General features: G+C 40.0%; 1 protein-coding gene across 9 annotated transcripts in view; it reads left to right on the forward strand.

Moving 5' to 3' along the window:
- Nucleotides 1-19,457, forward strand: part of Rnf144b (ring finger protein 144B) — a 191,803-nt gene that overhangs the window by 102,323 nt on the left and 70,023 nt on the right. For 2 of the 9 annotated variants that reach the window (XM_021260584.2, XM_021260583.2), the window contains one exon: nucleotides 19,210-19,407. In XM_021260584.2, the coding sequence (XP_021116243.1) occupies nucleotides 19,243-19,407 (165 nt within the window). In that variant the 5' untranslated portion in view covers nucleotides 19,210-19,242. Of the gene's footprint in view, nucleotides 1-3,543; nucleotides 4,244-4,268; nucleotides 4,450-12,543; nucleotides 14,401-19,209; nucleotides 19,408-19,457 lie in introns of those variants that run through there. The other 7 variants (XM_021260582.2, XM_087181806.1, XM_087181804.1 and 4 more) reach the window with 7 other exon arrangements.

Below are 19,457 nucleotides of genomic sequence, written 5' to 3' on the forward strand. Positions count from 1 at the left end.
GGAAGAGAAAAAGACTTTGCCAGGATAGATTTCTTTCTTGGCCCTTTCCTCCTCGAGAGACCTGTATCCCCCATGAAATATTCTCTGGTCCTCTCTGTACTCTTCCTCCAGCCCTGACCTCTTTGCCTTTAGCTCTGTTTCTTAGATCTGTTGTAGATGGTGGTATCCACTAGCTCCATCTGGCCTCTGGTATCATTTAGGACTTGGTAATTCACTCTTGTAGGAAGAGAAAGGTAGGAGGAGGAGAAGGTAGAAAATAAAGGACATGCGCTGTCTACATCAAAGAGAAAACTCAAGTTTTTAGGGGACTTTTCAAAATAATGTTTTCCTAGCAAACTAATATCTCCATATTCTTCTTTATCAGTAATATGATGCTTGTAGGTCTTACATCTAAGAACAAAGTTCCCCATCCATTAAGGTAATATATATTTAAAAATATTTCTTTTGGTGCTGAGGTCTTGAGCCCAGGAGTGCACATGCTCTGTATCACTGAGCTACGCTCCCAGCCTTCTTTTGACTTCCATTTTAGCAGAGTCCTCTGTATCTATGTTGGACAGCAATGCATGGTACCGAGTGGCTCATTTCCTGTGAATCAGTTTGTACCTTGGCCAGGATGACAACTGCGGGAACATTGGGATTTTCATGAATTCGGAGGAGAAGCTCATATTAAGAGAAGAATCAATACAAATTTTACCAACATAAGGAATCTCAAGATGATTTCGTCTGATTTTCTGCTGGAGAATCTTAATTCAGGGCTAGTGCAGAGTCATTTTTGTCTAGGGAGTTGGGTTCTGAGCTCCATTTTCTCAGTGGCCCTTAAGCCCAGCTTGTCAGTGGTCTTTTGAAGGATTTTAGAGCCTTGGACAACTGAATCTTGTGGAATCTTGTCTCGTTTAGCTGTTCATCAAGAGGGCTTCTTGTGTGGCATGACAGTGGCAGTGAGAGATTACCGGGTCAGGCTTTTGTTACTGGGGCCCCATTGGTTACAACTTGCTGTGTGGGGTGTTAAGCTGCTTCGCTATGAAGCAATTAAAACTCCATGTCTCCAGTCTTGCCAAACTTAGGTTATCAAGGTAGATTATGACTTTTGGCTCACATTGGGCTTCCTATGTAGTTTGCTGGCATAATATCTATCATCATTTTACAAGTCTTATTTTGTATTGTGTTTTACTCTTAGGTCTAGATTCATTGCACTCAGTAAACTTTGAAAGAATCTCATTAGATCCAGGAGAAAAAATGCAAATGAAATAGTAGCTGTGCAGAAAAGACCAAAGTGTCTATGTAAAGCACCATGACCTTTGTCTGAGATCTTTTCCTGTGGTGGAAGAACTGAATCTATTGCAGAAATTGGTTTCCCAATGCTTGTATTCTTTCTTTGGAATGAGCCTTTAAACGGTATTTTTTTGTACTGTAAGATGTAACAGATCCAAGCGTCAGGGATATATCACTAACTTACTAAGGCAGAGTAGAAGAATAATTTCAAGTATTAATCTAGATTTTTAAATTTAAATTTTAGAGTACTTCCTTTAAAAAAATCTTTTATTAGCACATATGACCTATAAACATCAATGGGGTTCAGTGTGATATTCCCATATATGCATACAGCATACACTGATCAAATCTACCCACCCTCCCACCACACGCCGTTCACATCTCTAGTAATCACTATTTTATTTTCAGATAAACACTTTTTAGCTTCTATATGTGAGGGAGAACGTGAAATTCTTGTCTTTCTGTTTCTGGTACATTTCACTTAATGTTCCCCAGTTCCATCTATTTTGCTGCAAAGGATTTCAATCATCTTTATGGATGAGTGATACTCTGTTGAGTTTATTTTAATGAAAGAATTTTCCAGAGAAGAAATTCTACTTATTAAGTCTTTTCTTATGTCAGCACTTTTATACATTGCTGTGATACTTTTATAATAAATAATCATGAAGATTCAGATTTAAATCACTTCAGAAATATCTCCTTTGATTATTCTCATCAGCCCTCTTCCTTTAGTTAAATTATTATTCTTTGTGCTCCCATAGCATATCATGCTTAGGTCTATCATATCACTCCTCATAGTGTCCTGATAATTGATTTGCTTGTCTGACTCCTATCCTGAACTGAGAGGTCTTTGGGGACAGGGACCATATCTTTGTCTTCCTAGCACATGATAGCTTGACTGGGAGATCAATATATACTCCAGGGGATGAATGTTCATTCACGTCACAGACTCCATAAGCAGATCTCAAAGACTTATTTCCGTAGCACTATAGCATTCAACATGTTTATTTAGTTTTAATTCATTTTGACTGCCATTTTTTGAAGATCTGCCTGGTTGAAAATAATCCATGGTGATGTTATTCAGTTATACAAAATATTTGTGACAAGAGTCAGTGTGATTGCTGTGTAACCTGTATTTTCATTTATAATGATGGCAGCGTCTTCTCTTATCCTGCTGATTAAAGATGATGATTTAATTGCATGGTAATTTAAAAAGTGGACTGTGTGTTGAGCTTTGGTTTAAGGCTCTGAAGATTTCCATCAACGCTCATAAGTAAACTAACCTCTTAGAAAGTACTTTATCTTTCCTGTTTCCTGGCCATCAACAGTGGTTACTATAACAAAAAAATTCCTTGAAGTAGATTATCTCAGAATCTAAACCACTACTAAATCTGAAACTAACTTCTGTTAGTGTGGTTTTCCCTAACATGTACCTTTCTCATGTGACATCTATTTAGGTCTTGTTCCAGCTCTGGTCAGGTTTGGGCTAACCATTTAAATCTCACAGACATCAGTTTCCTCATCTTTAAAATTAGATGTTTGGATTAAAATAGATAGGAAGTCTTTGCAAACCTAAATAGTATCCTTTGATTATATTACTCTGAGTCTCAGCTGTGTATTTTCTTACTGTTTTCTCTCTCCTGCCCTCCTGTTCTTCCTTTCCACTAGTGGACTGGCCTCCCCCCTGTCCTGGCGGCCCACACATAGATACACTGTGTCCTTCAGCACTGGGCTTTGATTTAGAAGTCAGCTTGCATATGAACTTCAAGCCGACTGCTTATGTTTGGAGCAGCGCCTGTACTGTGACCCTACTGCATGCACATGACCAACTCTATGAAGAGCTTGTGAGTCCCTTTTAACAAACACATTCCTGCCAGTGATTTCAAGAGCAGAGGGAAGTTGCTGAGTGAGAGTCCAAAGATTTTGGTGTCAGAAGAAGGACCTTGTAAGATTACAATGTTCAACAGATTTGGGCCTGTGATGGTGACCCTGACTGAGGGCGGTATGCAGAGCAAGCAGCTATGTCATCTGTCAAAAACATCACACAAATGCAGTGTCTGCAGTTTTGGAGCGAGGAAGGCACGTCACAGTACCCCACAGCTTCTGGATTGTCTTGTTGCACTTTTGTTAACTGAGAGTATAACTAATGAAGTTATCATGTGTTTCTTGCATAATCTGTTAACAAAACAGGTCTAGTGAAATACTGGTTTCGTAAAGACCCGTGCCTGTATTTTATGAGGCAAACGGACTGTTCCTGGCTTGGTTTGCCTATATTCTAATTTTATCGTTAGACGCTAGGGGACAAATCAGGTGTTTATGACGATAGTGTTTCTGTACACGGTTTTCTGATGGGTGGGAAGGCAGGTCTGGGCTGCTGGAGGTAGAAAAAGATTTCAAGAGCTGGGAATGAGGGAGAAGACGGGGGCCTATGGCAAGCGCTGAAGGCCCGGGGTGGTTGCACCGTGCGGGCAAAGAGCGGGCTGAAGGGCACCGGGCCGCTGTCCGACGCCCCGCTTTTGCTCAGGATTTCTGCGGCAGCGCCCGGGGAGCTGGCGATTGGTCCTGACGGTGCAGCGGCTGCAGGCGGCGAGGTTCGGACGGGTTTAAGGCCACCACCTGCAGTCGAAGTGCGACCCAGATGGGAAGTAGGAAGTGTGGCGCCCGAGCTTCCTGTATAAATAAACGCGCGGCTTCCAGAGCTGCGGCGGCGGCCGCGGGCGAGCTGCGCCCCACGCTCACCGTGCGCTGTTCCGGGGCGTCGCGGCTGCCCGGCGAGGCGGGGAGGCGGCAGGGACTCCTCCCCTTCCCGGCCGGCCCGTAGATCTGGGCGCCGGGGCTGGTGCAGTCCTGCAAAGTGCGGAGCTGTCAGCCGCAGAGCTCGGAGGGCAGGGCGGAGAATGAAAGAGCTCCTCCCGCGCCCGGTGCCCGCGGCAGGCTCTGGAGAAGCCGAGCGACCCAGCTCTCCAGCCAGGTAGGTTCAGCGAGCTTTTCACCAGCTGCAGGCGGTGCAAGCCCGGGACTGTGCCAGTCTAAGAACCAGAAGAAGCCAGAGGCTCACTGTGACACCATGGATCTGAGCTTTATTTTCTGCTTCCAGGGCTGAAACCGGACAGAATCGCATGCATCCTGAATTGCTTAAACACCTGTTAACTTTTAAAAATAGATGCCTTTGTAAAGGTAAACAAGAAATTAGTTTCATTTCTCATACAATGGTCTCTGCAGAATGTATTATAACATTGAAGACGAGACCGAAAGTTGGCATAATCCTGGATGTCTACCTTGTGTCGTTTGGAAATGCATAGCGAGATGTTGACACACATAGCTATGAATAAGATGTTACGGTAACCCGGGAATCTTGGCTGTGTGTTAGGCTGATTATTTTGTCACGTTATTCTGATAAAATAGAGTGAAATTCTGATCCTGTTCTCAGGTTTGAGTTAAAATGAAACTGATTCTTGTTTCAGCAGGGGAAAGGTATCTTTTGCTTACCCGTTCCAGGGCACCTTTTGGTCTCATTAGTTTTAGGGCTTCTGTTGTAAATCCACGCCTGACGCTCTGCTGACATTCAGATTTCTCAATGAATTCTCCTCTCCAAGCCCATGTTCTCTCTTCGGGTTTCTATTGTAGACTGTCAGTGTTTTACTGCTTTCTGCCCCATGTATCTTATCAAAACATGAGCTGCGGATCCTAATAGGAGCATCAGTGTTCTTCTGATCGGGCACTTCTGGGTGTTTATTTGAACATTGAGAGGTATGAACTAAAGGGCAACATATTTAACATTTCTGAAGCAGTGGATGAGAGGTGTCTATGCCCAGAAACAAAATAAATGCACTTTGGGATGACTCAGTTTTTAGGGTGTGGATCAGAGCAAAAGGAACCCAGCCAGTCTTAATCGAGTTGCTGGCTGATTCAAGTATCTGTTGCAGCTTTCACTGAGACGAAAGTCCTGGTCTCTAGTCCTGGTCATATCTTAGTCCTCTCTGGCTCCCACCTCTGCCCTTCCTTCTGAACCTTGTGCTTTTCACGGCAGCATCTCTTAAGTACTATTTCTTTCTTTCTTTTTGTCCCTCTTGGTACTGGGAATTGAACCCAAGGCCTTCACACTGAGCTACATCCCAGCTCCCTCTTTTTTTTTCAAAATTTTACAAAGGGTCTTGCCAAGTTCCTACATTGCTCAGGGTGGGCTTGAACTTGTGATCCTCCTGTTTCAGCCTCCCAGATTGCTGGAATTATAGGAGTGCAGCACCATGCCTGGTACTTTAAGTATTTTTAAAACTACCTTGAGGAGAAGAGGGAGAGAAAAAAATCTGCAGCTGACTCACAAGGCTACTTAGATAATTGTATTGTGAAGTCCAAAGCTATGATTTTACCCAACTCTTGTCCTGTACTTTCATACCTTTGGCTGGCATTTTACTCTTTTTTTTACATTAAGTTTATTGGTACATTTTTGGTATACAATGTGCTGACATTCATCATTGGGGATTTGTACCTTTACATGATATAGCTTGGTTCTTTTTTTCCCCCCATTTCCCTGTCCTCCCTTCAACGCCTCCACCCCTCCCTATTTATTTCCATTTTTTTCATTTCCTCATATTTATTCCTTTCTCTTCTTCCCTTTCCCCTACCCCTCCCACTTCCCCCTCCCCTTTAGACCTTTTCTTCCTGTTTCACATTATCTATTATACATTTTGATCCTTATTTACATTTTCAATCTCTCACACCAGAGAAACTATTTGGTATTTACACATGTGTCCTATTTATTTCACTTAAGAGTATGGCCTCAATGTGCATCCATTTAGCTATAAATGTCTCTAGTTTTTCATTCTTTATGGCTGAGTAGTACTCCATTAAAAAACAATAACATATCTTCTTTATCCAGTCACCAGTTGGTGGGGATTTCAGCTGTTTCCAAGATTTAGCTATTACAAACTGTGCCGCTATAAACATGGGTGTGCCTATATCATTGTGATATGATGTCTTTTATTCTTTTGGGAAAATACCCAACAGGGGAATAGCTGGGTCATATGGGACCTCTACTTTTAGTTTTTTGAGGTATCTTCATAAAATGGGAAAAGAAAAAAATTCTTCTGTTTCAAAAGTAGCGTTTAATTAACTGAATGTCTGAAAGGGTTTTTAAAAAGTATAAGGTGAACATTTATAGTGAATGTGAAAAGGATGTCAAGTAGCAGAATTGAGTTGCTTGGCTTTTTATTTAAAACAAATGGAAAAAGCAAACTCAACCAAAGAATCCCCCAGACCTATCACCCTAGATAACTTGCTCTTGCACTACTGTGCTGGAAGGAAGACTTGAGTATGGTTAAACACCATCCATTTACCCAGAGTTTTACAAATATTTACAGTCATCTGTGCCAAATATCTTTGTGCTGAGCCCTGAAGAACATTCTGGGCATTCAAAAGCCCCGTTCTCATGAATGGTTTCAGTTCAGTGGCAACTTAAAGGCATCCAGGTTTCCAAACTAGGTCAGTTTAAGACATGTCTGTTTAAAATAATCAGTTGTTGCATCTCAGATTATGAACTAGATTTTTGCAAGCCAAACTCCACAGCAAAGAGAAAAGTATGCTCTCTCTAGAAAGAAAAATTTTATTTTATCTGCTTAGTAAAACCAGCTTCCTGGAAAATGCCTTTCTCTTCAAAGGTGTGAATTCTTTTAATCTGAAAAGTGTCTTTAGAATTCCCTTTGGGAAAAGTTGTAACAGCATTTTAGATGTTTAGAAGCATCTGTATGAATGTCAAAATCATTTCTCTAAAGTGTTTCTGCTAATTGTGGCTTCTGGTGTTCCTGGCCTTGACATTACTTTCTTTTTTTTTTTTTCATTGGGAATTGTACCTTTATATAATGCATCTTGGTTCTTATTTTTTCCCCATTCCTAGCCCTCCCTTCACGCCCTCCACCCTTCCCTATTTACAAAGACCTTATTTCCATTTTTTCCATTTTTCATCATTTTTTTCCTTTCCCTTCTTTCCTTTCCCCTGTGCCTCCCACTACCCCTACCCCTTTGGACCTTTTATTCCTATTTTACATTACCGATTATTCATTCTAATAATTGGTACATTTTAGGTATACAATATAATGACATTCATCATTGGAAATTTGCACCTTTACATAATCTCTCTTGGTTCTTGGTTTTCACCCTTGCCCAGCCCTCCCTTCAACCCCTCCATTCCTCCCTATTTACAAATATTTTGTTCCTATTTTTCCATTTTCTCATATTAATCCCATTCCGTTCTATCCTTTCCCTTAGCCCTCCCACTTCCTTCCCCTTTGCCCCTTCTCTTCCTATTTCACATTACCTATTATACATTTAGTCCTTATTTATACTTTCAGTTTCTCACACCAGAGAAACTATTCGGTATTTACACATCTGTGTCCTATTTATTTCACTTAAGAGTATCACCTCAATGTGCATCCACTTAGCTATAAGTGTCTCTAATTTCTCATTTTTGATGGCTGAGTAGTACTCCATTTTGTAAAAAAAGCCACATTTTCTTTATCCAGTCTCCAGTTGATGGGCATTTGGGCTGTTTCCAAGTTTTAACTATTACAAACTGTGCTGCTATGAACATGGGTGCACATATATCACTGTGGTATGATCCTTTTAATTCTTTGGGGAAGATCCCCAGCAGTGGAATAGCGGGGTCAAATGGGATTTCCAGCCCTAGTTCTTTGAGGTATCTCCATACTGATTTCCACAGTGGTTGCACCAGTCTACACTCCCACCAGCAGTGGAGCAGGGTTCCTCTTTCCCCACAGCCCCGCCAGCATTTGTTATTGGTTGATTTCATGATAGCAGCCATTCTTTCTGAAGTGAGGTAGAATCTCACCTTTGTTTTCATTTGCATCTCTCGAATGACCAGTGATGTTGAACATTTTTTCATGTATTTATTTGCTATTTCTACTTCTTTGTCTGAGAAATGTCTGTTCATTTCTACTTCTTTGTCTGAGAAATGTCTGTTCATTTCAGATGCCCATTTTAGCATTGGGTCTTTAAATTTGGGAGGTCTGATCTTTTTAAGTTCTTTATAGATTGGAGATAGTAGACCTTTGCCTGAGGGAGAGCAGGTGAAGATTTTTTCCCACATTGTGGATTTTGACATTACTTCCTTGTTGAGTGAGGTTCTTAGTATTTGGTATCTCCAGTTTGAGATAGAGGTCATAAATCATGCTGAACCCAGATATTGGTGGATGAACAAAATCTGGACAGCTTTGGGACTAAACCTACTTTGTGCAACTGATTATTTTGCATGTGGGATCGGGGCCAAGCTGCCACAAAAGTCATGCATTCCACTTTAGGAAGGAGATATCTGCAGCAAAGGCTCTGGAGTACTGAGATATTTCTTTCAGGGATTTCTGCCTTAATATATAGAAGCTTCTTTGCTATATCAAACTCTCAATATTTTCAGCTTTTGAATTGTTGGAAGTGAATACAGATGAGCATGACCCAGCCTTTAATATTTTCTCTGCCCCATGTGCAATGAGAAAAGTTATCCTTTATACTGTTGAGTAACTACTGTTTGCTGGGCACTATGATAGATGTTTGGAATACAAAGATGTAATAATAAGACTTGGCCTCTGTCCCAAAGAAGAAATTTTAGAAGTGACTTTGGACTAGGGATGGCAAATCTTAATTCATGTTGTTTTACTAGAGTATGAAAACTCCTTTGATGTTTTCATCTTGATAATGTGTGTCGTGTGTGTGTATGTGTGTGTGTGTGTGTGTGTATGTGTGTATAATGTTTCTCTGATATCATTCGAGTCTTAGGTAACCTGAAAAGGTGCAATAGCTTCTAAGTTAATTTATTTTAAATGTTCTAAATTTACTAAATTTTATTTTTTCACTTTCAGGTATATGTGGAAGGTCTTGGACTAACATTTTATTTTTATTAACTTTAATATTTGATATTTGCTTGGTCTATGAGTATTTCTCAATCCAGTGCATCGTACTGTACATTGTTAGAAATGGAAAACTATGCACTGCAGACAGCTAAAGTGGCTAATGCTTTTGCAGCATGAAGTGAGGAATTTCTCAACAAGAATGAATTGAAAACACAACCTAAGTGAAATACACTTCTCTTGTTCATAGCCGGAGAGCCTTCTGATCACATGGCTTGTAGTGGCAATTAAAAACATATTTAGAAAGCCCTACCTCCTTGTTTTCTAGTTCACCTGAAGTCATGAGCTGAAGTCTTATCCCTTAGTCAACTTGCTCTTTGTTTTTCTTGGGAAGACAGGATAAGATAACTCATTTCTCTCTTTGATGGACTTGTGGTTGAAACTCATAAACTCGGTAAATTCTCTTGTTTATGATTGTATGAAATCATCTGTTGACAACCTCCTCAACTAGTTTTCCTTTTATAAGCAGGAGCTAAGTTTAATCACCTTTTGTTGTGGAATTTGGTTCTTTGTGGGTTGACTCTGTTTCCTGCATTATGGATTCCTGTTATAAGAAACTTATTTGGCACAAAACGTAGAAAAACACACATCCTGAACCTTGCTCAGTGTGGGAGGAAGGAGAATCCTCTTCTAAACTGGTTTGAAATTTGGTTCTAATTAAAAGTTCTATATGAAGCTTTTAAACTTTGCAGGAGGGGGTAGTATTTACATATGCTTCTATTCATTTGGAGAAAATTTTTTGATTTAGATATTGATGCATTAAGGACTATAATTTCCTGATATTCCTGGCCCAGGAAGTCAGAATGAATCTTGCTGTACGGGGATTTCTGAAATACCACTTCTGGATCTGTTAATTACATCATCGTCTCACCTGCCTGTAAATGGTGTTCCTTTCTGCTTCTGAGCTTTGTTGTTCTGCCAGCCAAAGGGAAGAAAATTATTCAGCATGCCTGTATGAATAATCGTAGGAGGTGGGTGAACCACTCATTAAAAAAGAGTGGCAGGGCACAGTGGTGGTGCTGAGGAGGGTGTACCATGATGAATGTAAAGTTACAGGGCCCCAAATATTGACTGTAGTCTCTTATTCACTCCTATGTTTCTTGGTAAGTTTATATTGTTAGGAAAGCTGCAAATGGATTTCTACCTCTTGGGCCTTTGCTTGTAATGAGAATATGGAAAGAAGATAAGAGAAGAGAATTGTGCTCCTTAGAAAAACAAACAGCATTTTGCCAATGTTAAAACTTGATGTCCCAGATGCCCTGTACTCTGTAGGGTCAGGCTGAGCTTCTCACAATGTCATGGACTCCCTTCCAATATGTTATAGAAAACAAATTTTAAATTAGATGTCATTAAAATAGTTGGCATGGACTTTAATCATAGCCTAATTTTATTTTATTTTATTTATTTATTTTTTGGTACCAGGGGTTGAACTCAGGTCCTTGCGTTTGTGAGGCAGGCGGTGGAACCACTGAGCTAAATCCCTGGCCCATAACCTAATTTTAAATAGCAAAGAAAACAGTTCTTGCTAATATTTAAGATGCTTCTTCTTCCTAATGGAGTATCTGTCCCTCTCATCCACAAAAGTGGGTCACAGGTTAAGATGGGTTATGTACATGTACCAAATATTCACAATGAATGTAAATATTATATGTCATAAACATAAACTAGCATAATAATAACAACAATAATGAAAATAAGGACAGGAGATTCAGAGGTGGAGGCAGGTAGTTGGGTAGGGAGGGCAAGGAGAATAAAAAAGAATCAAGATGTGTTAGTAATGTAGCTCCTTCCTTAGATGAATGTAAATGTCATGTGCAGCATGTATTAATAAGATAACATTTAAAAAATGGGTCATAGCGATGCACTGCCTTGTGATATTTTGTTCAATGGTGGATCACATATATGCAATCGATAGATTATAATGGAGCTAAAAAATGATTACCTAGGGACGTTGTGGGTGGTATTTCAGTGCATTTCTTATGTGTGTGAACAACATACTCCACTGACAGTTGTATAATAGTATAATAAGTACAGTTATATGCTGTGCCTAATAATGATCATGCACTATATTTGCTATAGTATGCTGTTATCATTACTTGAGAGGACTGTATAGTCCTTATTACAAAGAAGTTTACTGTAAAGCAGTACACTGTGTTACATAGGCAGTAGCCACATATACTTGTGTTTACTGCTCCAAGAGGCCATGACAGTGATTTCCTTTTAGGCATCACTGCAGTACATGCTAATGTTTCCACAGGGAATTCGCCCAACAAGACATGTTTCAGAATGCATCCCTGTCACCAGACAATGAGCGACTGTACCTGCATATCAGTTCCATCTTTAGAAGAAAGTGGTATATAGGTTACGAAGTTGGAATTGTTGAATTGAAAACGTTAAGGCTAAGGAATTGTGGGCAGAAGTGCTTTTTCATGTCTTCATTTCTTCTGAATAAAGCCATGAAATAGGGAAGACAGAAGTTCCCTATCGTGTCATGCAAGGCACAGTGACAAGCCTGGTTTTACAACACTGCCATTTCACAGAGCCTGAGTAGGTGAATATTTACTTGCATCACATCTAAGAACTGAGTATTACTTGGATTTGCTTATGTCAGAGATATTTTGTTATTAAAATAATGACAAGTTAAAGTATGGGTGATACTATGTGTTCAATGCCCTTGAGGATTACTCTTTTAAAAAGTAATTAAATTGTTGCATTTCTCTGACTACTAATGAGGCTACCTGTGTCCCATTTGTTCTTGCCTTCCTTGGTTGTGAACTAGAGCTATTTTTCTGATGTTACTGATATGCACCGGTTCATCTTGTCCCTGAAGGCCCAGAGCACTGGTCAGACGTGCAAGAAAGGAGAAGGACCGTGGTGCTGGCCAGTTCAGAGGGCTACTGTAAGTCCTCTCTCTGCCCCCAGCACCACACTCATTTCCCTTGCTGTTGCACTGCTCCCAGGCAGCTGGTCTGCCTGCCATTCCTGTTTGTATTTAGGGTGGAACTTCAGCAAGCGACTAATGGCTGCTGATGGTCAGCACTTCATTAGCCCCAGCCAGTACCGTTTGAGTTGTCAGTAGCTTCTGTTAAGAACGTGAACCAGTAGCTAACTAAACCACCCTATTGGGTGGAAGTGCAAAGGTCAACACAAAACAGTCAGCTCCCTGTGTCTGTGAGTTCCACATTCATGGGTCCAACCAAGTCTGGATTGAAAATATTCAGAAAAAAAAAGAGTCTATACTGAAAATGTAGACTTTTTCTACATTATGACTTGTTCTTGTCATTATTTCCTATACAATATAGTATAGCAGCAGTTTATATAGCATTCATATTGTATTTGATATTATATTGGATTATAGTAATCTAGAGGTGATATAAAGAATAGTGTATGGGAGATGTGTGTTGGTTATGTGCAATATCACACCTTTTTTTTGTTTCGATGGTGATGTTGCTGTGGACTGAACCAGGATCTTAGCCCTGAGCTACATCCCAACCCTTTAAAAATTTTTTTCATTCTGGAACTGACTCTTGCTAAGTCCCTAAGTTGCCCAGGCTGGGCTAGAATTTGCAGTCTTCCTGCCTTAGCAACAGTTTTCTGTAAGGGCCTTGAGCATGTGTGGATTTTGGCATTTGAGGGGAACCTGGAACCAATGTACTACTTTTCTGATCCCACTGAGTGAAAGCTGGTTGTCTGTCAGGTCATTCTTTTTTTTTTTTTTTTTTGTACCGGGGATCAAACTCGGGTCCTTGTGCTTGCACAACAGGCAGTGAAACCATTCAGCTAAATCCCCGGCTGTCATGTCATTCTTACCTGCTATTGGGAGAGCTTTCCTAACTACGCAGAAATGTGGCCTTTAGATCCACCGAACTCCTGTGAATCTCACTGCACTACATGAGGCAGCTCATCAGCCCCACCTCCTCACTGCCTCCCCATTCTGGGAGCCCCTTTCTTTGTTGGTTCCCTCTCACAATCCTGCATTCATGTCTGTTACTCCAGCTACTTCATAGGATGGCTCAGTACTTTACACGGGCATGTAAACATTTTGAGAGTGTTCATGTGTCTCCGGTTCTGTTTTTCCCTTTGTGCTTAGGCTTTCACAGCAGAGCCTAGAATTAAGCTGTCAGCCTAGGTCAACTGGATTTATACTTTCATTCTGTTACATTAGCAATGTCCAGTTGATTCATTTTGCTAGCTTTCTGTTTCTCTTAGTTTCTTTAGTTGTGCTTCATCAATTTGTCTCAGTTTTCAGGTTTTTGCAGAATGGTATAAAAATTCATAAATAACTAAGTATCCTAATAAAACGCTATCCTTTCTAATTATATCATTCATCATCATTGTCATCATCATCATATCATCGTCATCATAATTATCGTTGTGCAGAGGGATGACTGTTTTGACTTTGGTCAAATACGCATAAACTACATTGGTTAAAAACACTGTGGTTGTCTGACCCTCTGCATTTTTGGAGCAGATTGCTTTTTTGGGCCACCAGCAGAATATGAAAATTCCTTATGCATCCTGTGCTTCTAGCACAGCTTCTGAGGTCTTCCTTTTTTGGCAATTCTAATGAAAACACATGAGGGAAAAAGTGACTTTCCTGTTTTTTCCTATCAGATAGTACTTGCTTCTCATAAAATGAACACTTTATCACGTAAGAGACATACCTGAAGCAGGTGGAACTGCTGGTTTGCCTTTCCTGGTTATTTAGTGCAAAATCAGATGGTATAGAGTAGTTTTTTTGCCTTACCTGGCCTAGCCAGTTATTCTTGCTTTATGGCTAGTTACACGTAAGCAAGTGAAACCTGCCACCAACCTTAAAGCGTTTAAACCTGAAGGCAGCTGCCAGATTTCTCTCCTTTCCCAATGTGCCCCTACTATTCTTTGCCAAAATTCTTTTCTCAAAGGGTTCTTGACATCCAATGAGAGGCACAGTTACATCTGCAATAACTGAATAAAAGTAATTTTAACTTTTATCTTTAAAAACCAAGGGGTAGGGCGGATCATTCAAGTTGCTTTTTTATCTTAGGTAAAAACATGAGGTATGAGGTATAACAAGTTGAGCAAGCCAGGAAGCCAGGAAGAGTGAGTTGGCATCTCTTTGGAAGGAAGACTTTTCTTGAAAGCTGGAGAGGAAGGGGGATGAATTGCTCAGGTACTTGTGACGGAGTGGCCGATGAGAAGGACAGGAGGAGCTTGGAGCGCACGCTCAGAGTGGGTATGCTTTCTGAGCTTCATGCCATTTACTAGCTAGTTTGCTGGGAGGGTGTGCTATTGGTGGTTTCATGTGTTTGAGACCGGTGAGTCTTGAAGCACACACCAGTAACTACTCGGAAACTCTGGAACCAATTATAGTATCTCAAGTGTGGGAGTTTCAGGAGAGGACTTCAGGATTCTCTTATTTAGTGGTTGAAGAGGTCTATTTTCAATGAATCCATGGGGAGATGATTTCTTGTTTGATACTCCTTTTAAAAAATTAAATGCTGTCTGTGTGTGATTCAGTTTTTTAAATATTGATTGTGGATTTTTGCCTAAAGTGAAAACTCAAGAGTGCTGGTTTGTGTGGTGCATGGAGCAGACTTGGGTTGTGTGCCGGTGTCTGGGAGGTTGGAGAGGGCCCAGGAGGACTCATCCTAGGAACCAGCACTAATCTGCCTTATTCACTCATATATAGTGACAGTTTAGTAAAGATTTTTGTTTTGTTTTGTTTTTGGTACCGGGGATCAAACTCAGGACCTGCCCTTTCGAGGCAGGTGGCAGAACCACTGAGCTAAATCCCCAGCCCAAAGAGTTTTGTTTTTATAAAATTCCATGGCTTGAGAAACATTTGGAAGCCATCATTGTAGGGAATTGGTATTACTGTGCACAGGAAAATTAGTTACTTTGTGAAGAATCATTTCAGATTGTTCATTTCTCAAAGGGATGAAATATGTTACTCCTTTCCTGTATTTCACTGAGTCACAAGTATCACTTATTGGAATGATTGGAATTCTTATTTTTTTAAACAAAGACAAAAACAAAATGGATCTGCTACTTTTTATGTCATAAAAATTTAGAGGCTAGGGGTGTAGGTCACTGGTAGAGTATGTGCTTAACATACATGAAACCTTGGGTCCAGTTCCAAGGACCAAAAAAAAAAGCCAATTAAAAATATTTTAATTTTTATATTTTTATAATTTTTATTTCACAGCCTATAAGCATGTAACTCAAAAGCCAAGGATTGAAAACTTACGTATATGACACGAGACATGGTTACATTTCAGGCAGTTTTGATGAACACAATTGCTAGTTCTTCAAAAGAAGACCATAGCTGCTGCCTGCCTTGTAAGCACAAGGTCCCAAGTTTGATCCCCGGTACCAAAATAAAAAAAAATTGAAAGAAGACCACAGTACTTCTAAGAGATACCTTGTAAGAAGTATCCAGTGATGTCTTTGTTTTTTCAAGACTATGTTAAAAATTTATCCTTTTTTTTGTTTGTTTTTGGTACCGGGGATCGAACACGGGTCCTTACACTTGTGAGACAGGTGGTGGAACCACTAAGCTAAATCCCAAGCCCAAAAATTTATCCTTTTTAATGTCTCCTAAAAAATAATATGAGGTGAGACCATGAGAAACTTGAATGTCCTGAAGAATACCCAGATTGGCAGTATATAGGATTGGGTCTTTCCAGCAGCTTCCTTCAGTGGCTCTTTTGTAATGCACATTTAGGGTGTGGAGTGGTCTGGCGTGTGTCATTTCTCATTTTCCATACCCACAAAGCATTTGCTGGCTACATTTCTTTTTTTATTCACTGGGGATTTCACTTTTTGGGATAAAGATAATCCAGAATGACTAGGAGAGGCAGTGTTGAGGGTAGAGATGAGACTACGGCAGTTGAGAGACGTTGAGCATTTGCTAGGAAACATGTTTTTCATATTGGAACCTAGTCATTGGTTAGCTTTCTATTTCATTGACTTTTCAAACAAAAGTCTTTAATTCCTACTCAGGAAATAGGTGAAAAACCTCAGACACATCAGGTTACTAGAGTTAGTAACCATTAATTCTTTCTGGTTGATGCTGGCAAATTGACAAGGAAAAATTTCATTGACCTTTTTTTTATCTAATCCAATTTATTTTCCCCTCGTTTTAGTACTTCTGTATCTATATATGTTATCCATCTCATTGATCTTGATCAATGAGGGACCACATAGAGGATGGTGGTCCTATAAGATTATAATGGAGCTGAAAAATCTCTATTGCTTAGTGATGTCACAGCTTTCAGAATGTGGCTCGCCACATTATCACGTGCTGTGTGATGTTGGTGTAAACAAACCTACCATACTACTAGTCATACAAAAACATAGCATACACAGTTATTTACAGTGCATAATAGATGATGACAAGCAACCATGATAATGGTTTATTATTTATTGCCCTCTTAGGTTATACTCTTTCTACTGATTAAAAAGTTTATTCTAAGAAAGTCTGCTGTGTTAGCAACTTTATACATCTTGTGTTTAGCACGTCTCTTGATTGAGTTATTTTCTTTTGTTCTTGATTTAATCTTGTGGTTCATTCATCATAGCCCTGGAGCAATAGGTCATACAATATGTACACCATGTAGGCTAGATGTGAACTAGACCATACCGTCTAGGTTTGTTGAAGTGTGCTCCATGATGTTCACACAATGAAATCACCTGAAAACACATTTTTCAGAACACACAACTGTTATTAAGCATGCATAACTGTATTGAGATTTAAGCCACTGTGGAGCTCGGTAGCAATGGCCATACATTTAAGTAATTTCTTTTGCCAAAAATAGGAAAACAGACTAGTTCTTGTAAGGGGAGAGGTATCTGTAATTATTTCAATAGCAGAATTTATTAATTTGACCACATTCTTTTAAAATAGTAAGAACCTCTGGATTTTATTTTTATTTAATCAGAACATGACATTTCCTGATGTGATATAAAACACAAACATAAAACGTGAATATGCAAGAAGACCATTTCCATAGTCATTTTACCTCTTTTAAAGATTTTGAATTAAAAACCATCTAGTGGAGGACTTTGGTTGTAATTTTAAGTTTACACTACAAAGATATCTTTTCCTACAGTTGTACCATGTGTAGAGACAAATTTCATTTCTGTATGAGTACAAAGGCCTTAGGATAGCTGTAGTCAGGGATTTCATCCTTTCCTTCTCCCTTTCCCCACTCCAGACCTCCTTAGAGCATCCTCTTAGGAGACAGCTCTGGGGTAACAGATCCAGCACTGGGCTTGGCCTCGGAAGATGCACATTTGTGTCATGCTCCGCCTTGTACAAGCTCCGGGAACTTTGGCAGATGACTTAACCAATACCTCACTTCATCTATAAAATTAAGAAAATGATTACAATTGCAAAAGATTAAGTGAAATAATGTATGTGAAGGCACACGATGAATAATTACATTCTACATTCTCATTTTAAAAATTGGGGTAAAATAGAGAACAGAATTTATCATTTCAAATTTGTGTGTGTGTGTGTGTGTGTGTGTGTGGTTCTGGGGATTGAACACAGGGCCTTTACATTCAGCTACAGCCCCGGCCCCCACCCATTCATCCAACCATTCATTCATTTAAAAAAATTCTGTGAGAATCTTCTTGAGTTGTCCATGTTGGGCTTCACTTGTGATCCTCCTGCCTCAGCCTCCCAGAGTGCTGGGATTATAGATGTGTACCACCATGCCAGGCTCCATTTCAACATTTCAGCCACTTTACCTGTGCACTTCAGTGACATTCTGTACATTCACAGTGCTGCGTGACCATCAGGCATGTTCATTTACAGACCTTTCTCAAGCAGAAACTTTGTACCCGTTAAACAATAACTCCCCATGTCCTCCTGCTGACCCTGGTAACCTTTGATCTACTTCTTGGCTCTATAACTTTGAGAACTCTAGGTACCTCATATGAGCAGAATAATTTAGCAGTTGTCCTTTTCATTTCTTTCCCCATTTTTTTTTTTTTTGAGACAGGTCTCACTATGTAGTCCAGGCTAGCCTTGAACTCGTGGTAGTCCTCCTGGCTCAGCCTCCTGAGTCCTGGGATTACAGGCATGCGCTGTCAGGTCTGACCTAACAATTGTCATTTTCTGTCTGGCTTATTTTGGTTAACACAGTGTCTTCAAGGTGCATCCAGGTTATAACGTGTCAGAATTTGGTTTCTTTTCAAGGCTGAATAACATTTCATGGGATGTAAATACTACATTTTATTTATTCACCTACTTGGGTTGGTTTTACCTTTCAGCTGTTGTAAATAATGCTGCTGTGAACACAGATATACAAATATCGCCTTGAGATCTCACTTTTCAGTTCTTGCTTTTTGGTTTTGGGCACATATCCAGGGGTAGAGTTGCAGGATTATATGGTAATTCTTTGCAACTTTTTTGAGTGACACCATACTTTTAAGTATTTTTGGACCTCTTGAATTGGTTGGCAGTGATACAATTTGTAAATGTCATGTTTGTTTATAGAGTGATTCCTTCCCCTCCCTGCCAGCTTTCCTGAGATATAATTGATAAATAAAATTGCATACCCTTCAGCATACTATGTGATATTTTTATGTTCTGTGTATACATGTGAAATGAGTAAAGCTAACTAACCTATCACCTCACATACTCATTTTTTTTTGTAGTGAGAATATTTAAAATCTACCCTCAGCCGTTTTCAACTATATGCTATTATTAGTTGTAGTCGTCATGCTGTATAGCTCTCCCAAATTCATTCTTCCTGTCCAACTAAAAGTTTGTACGTTTGACCAATATCTCCCATCCCCTGCCTGTAGTGCTTTTAAAATTCCCACAGCTTACCTGATATGAATCAGGACCGTGAGGTGAGGTCAGCTCCAGGAATACCTTGGCAAGATAATAAACTGTCCAGCTCATGGTTCTCAGAAATGCATCAGCTGTAAGATCATTGATGGTGATGATTTGCTCAGCTGGTCCCCAAATGTGTTGGTCAAACAATGGCTGTATCAATGGATATGTTTTCTGCTCTGAACTTTTCTGTAGGGTTCGGGTCTGAGGAAGACTGAAGACAGGCTGATGGGCTCTGTTGGTGGGTTCCATTGTCTCACCATGACTGCTGAAAACCCGACGCCCGGAGACCTGGTTCCTGCCCGCCTTGTCACTTGCAAACTCTGCTTGTGTGAACAGTCTCTGGACAAGATGACCATACTCCAGGAATGCCGGTGCATCTTTTGCACAGCTGTAAGTTTTCCTTGATGCTTTCATTATGGAAAAGTACAAAGGGAAAGTCA

This window comes from Heterocephalus glaber, unplaced genomic scaffold, assembly GCF_053883595.1.
Source record: "Heterocephalus glaber isolate CG9 unplaced genomic scaffold, H.glaber_assembly_v1.0 deba00001472, whole genome shotgun sequence".
Taxonomy (NCBI): Eukaryota; Metazoa; Chordata; class Mammalia; order Rodentia; family Bathyergidae; genus Heterocephalus; species Heterocephalus glaber.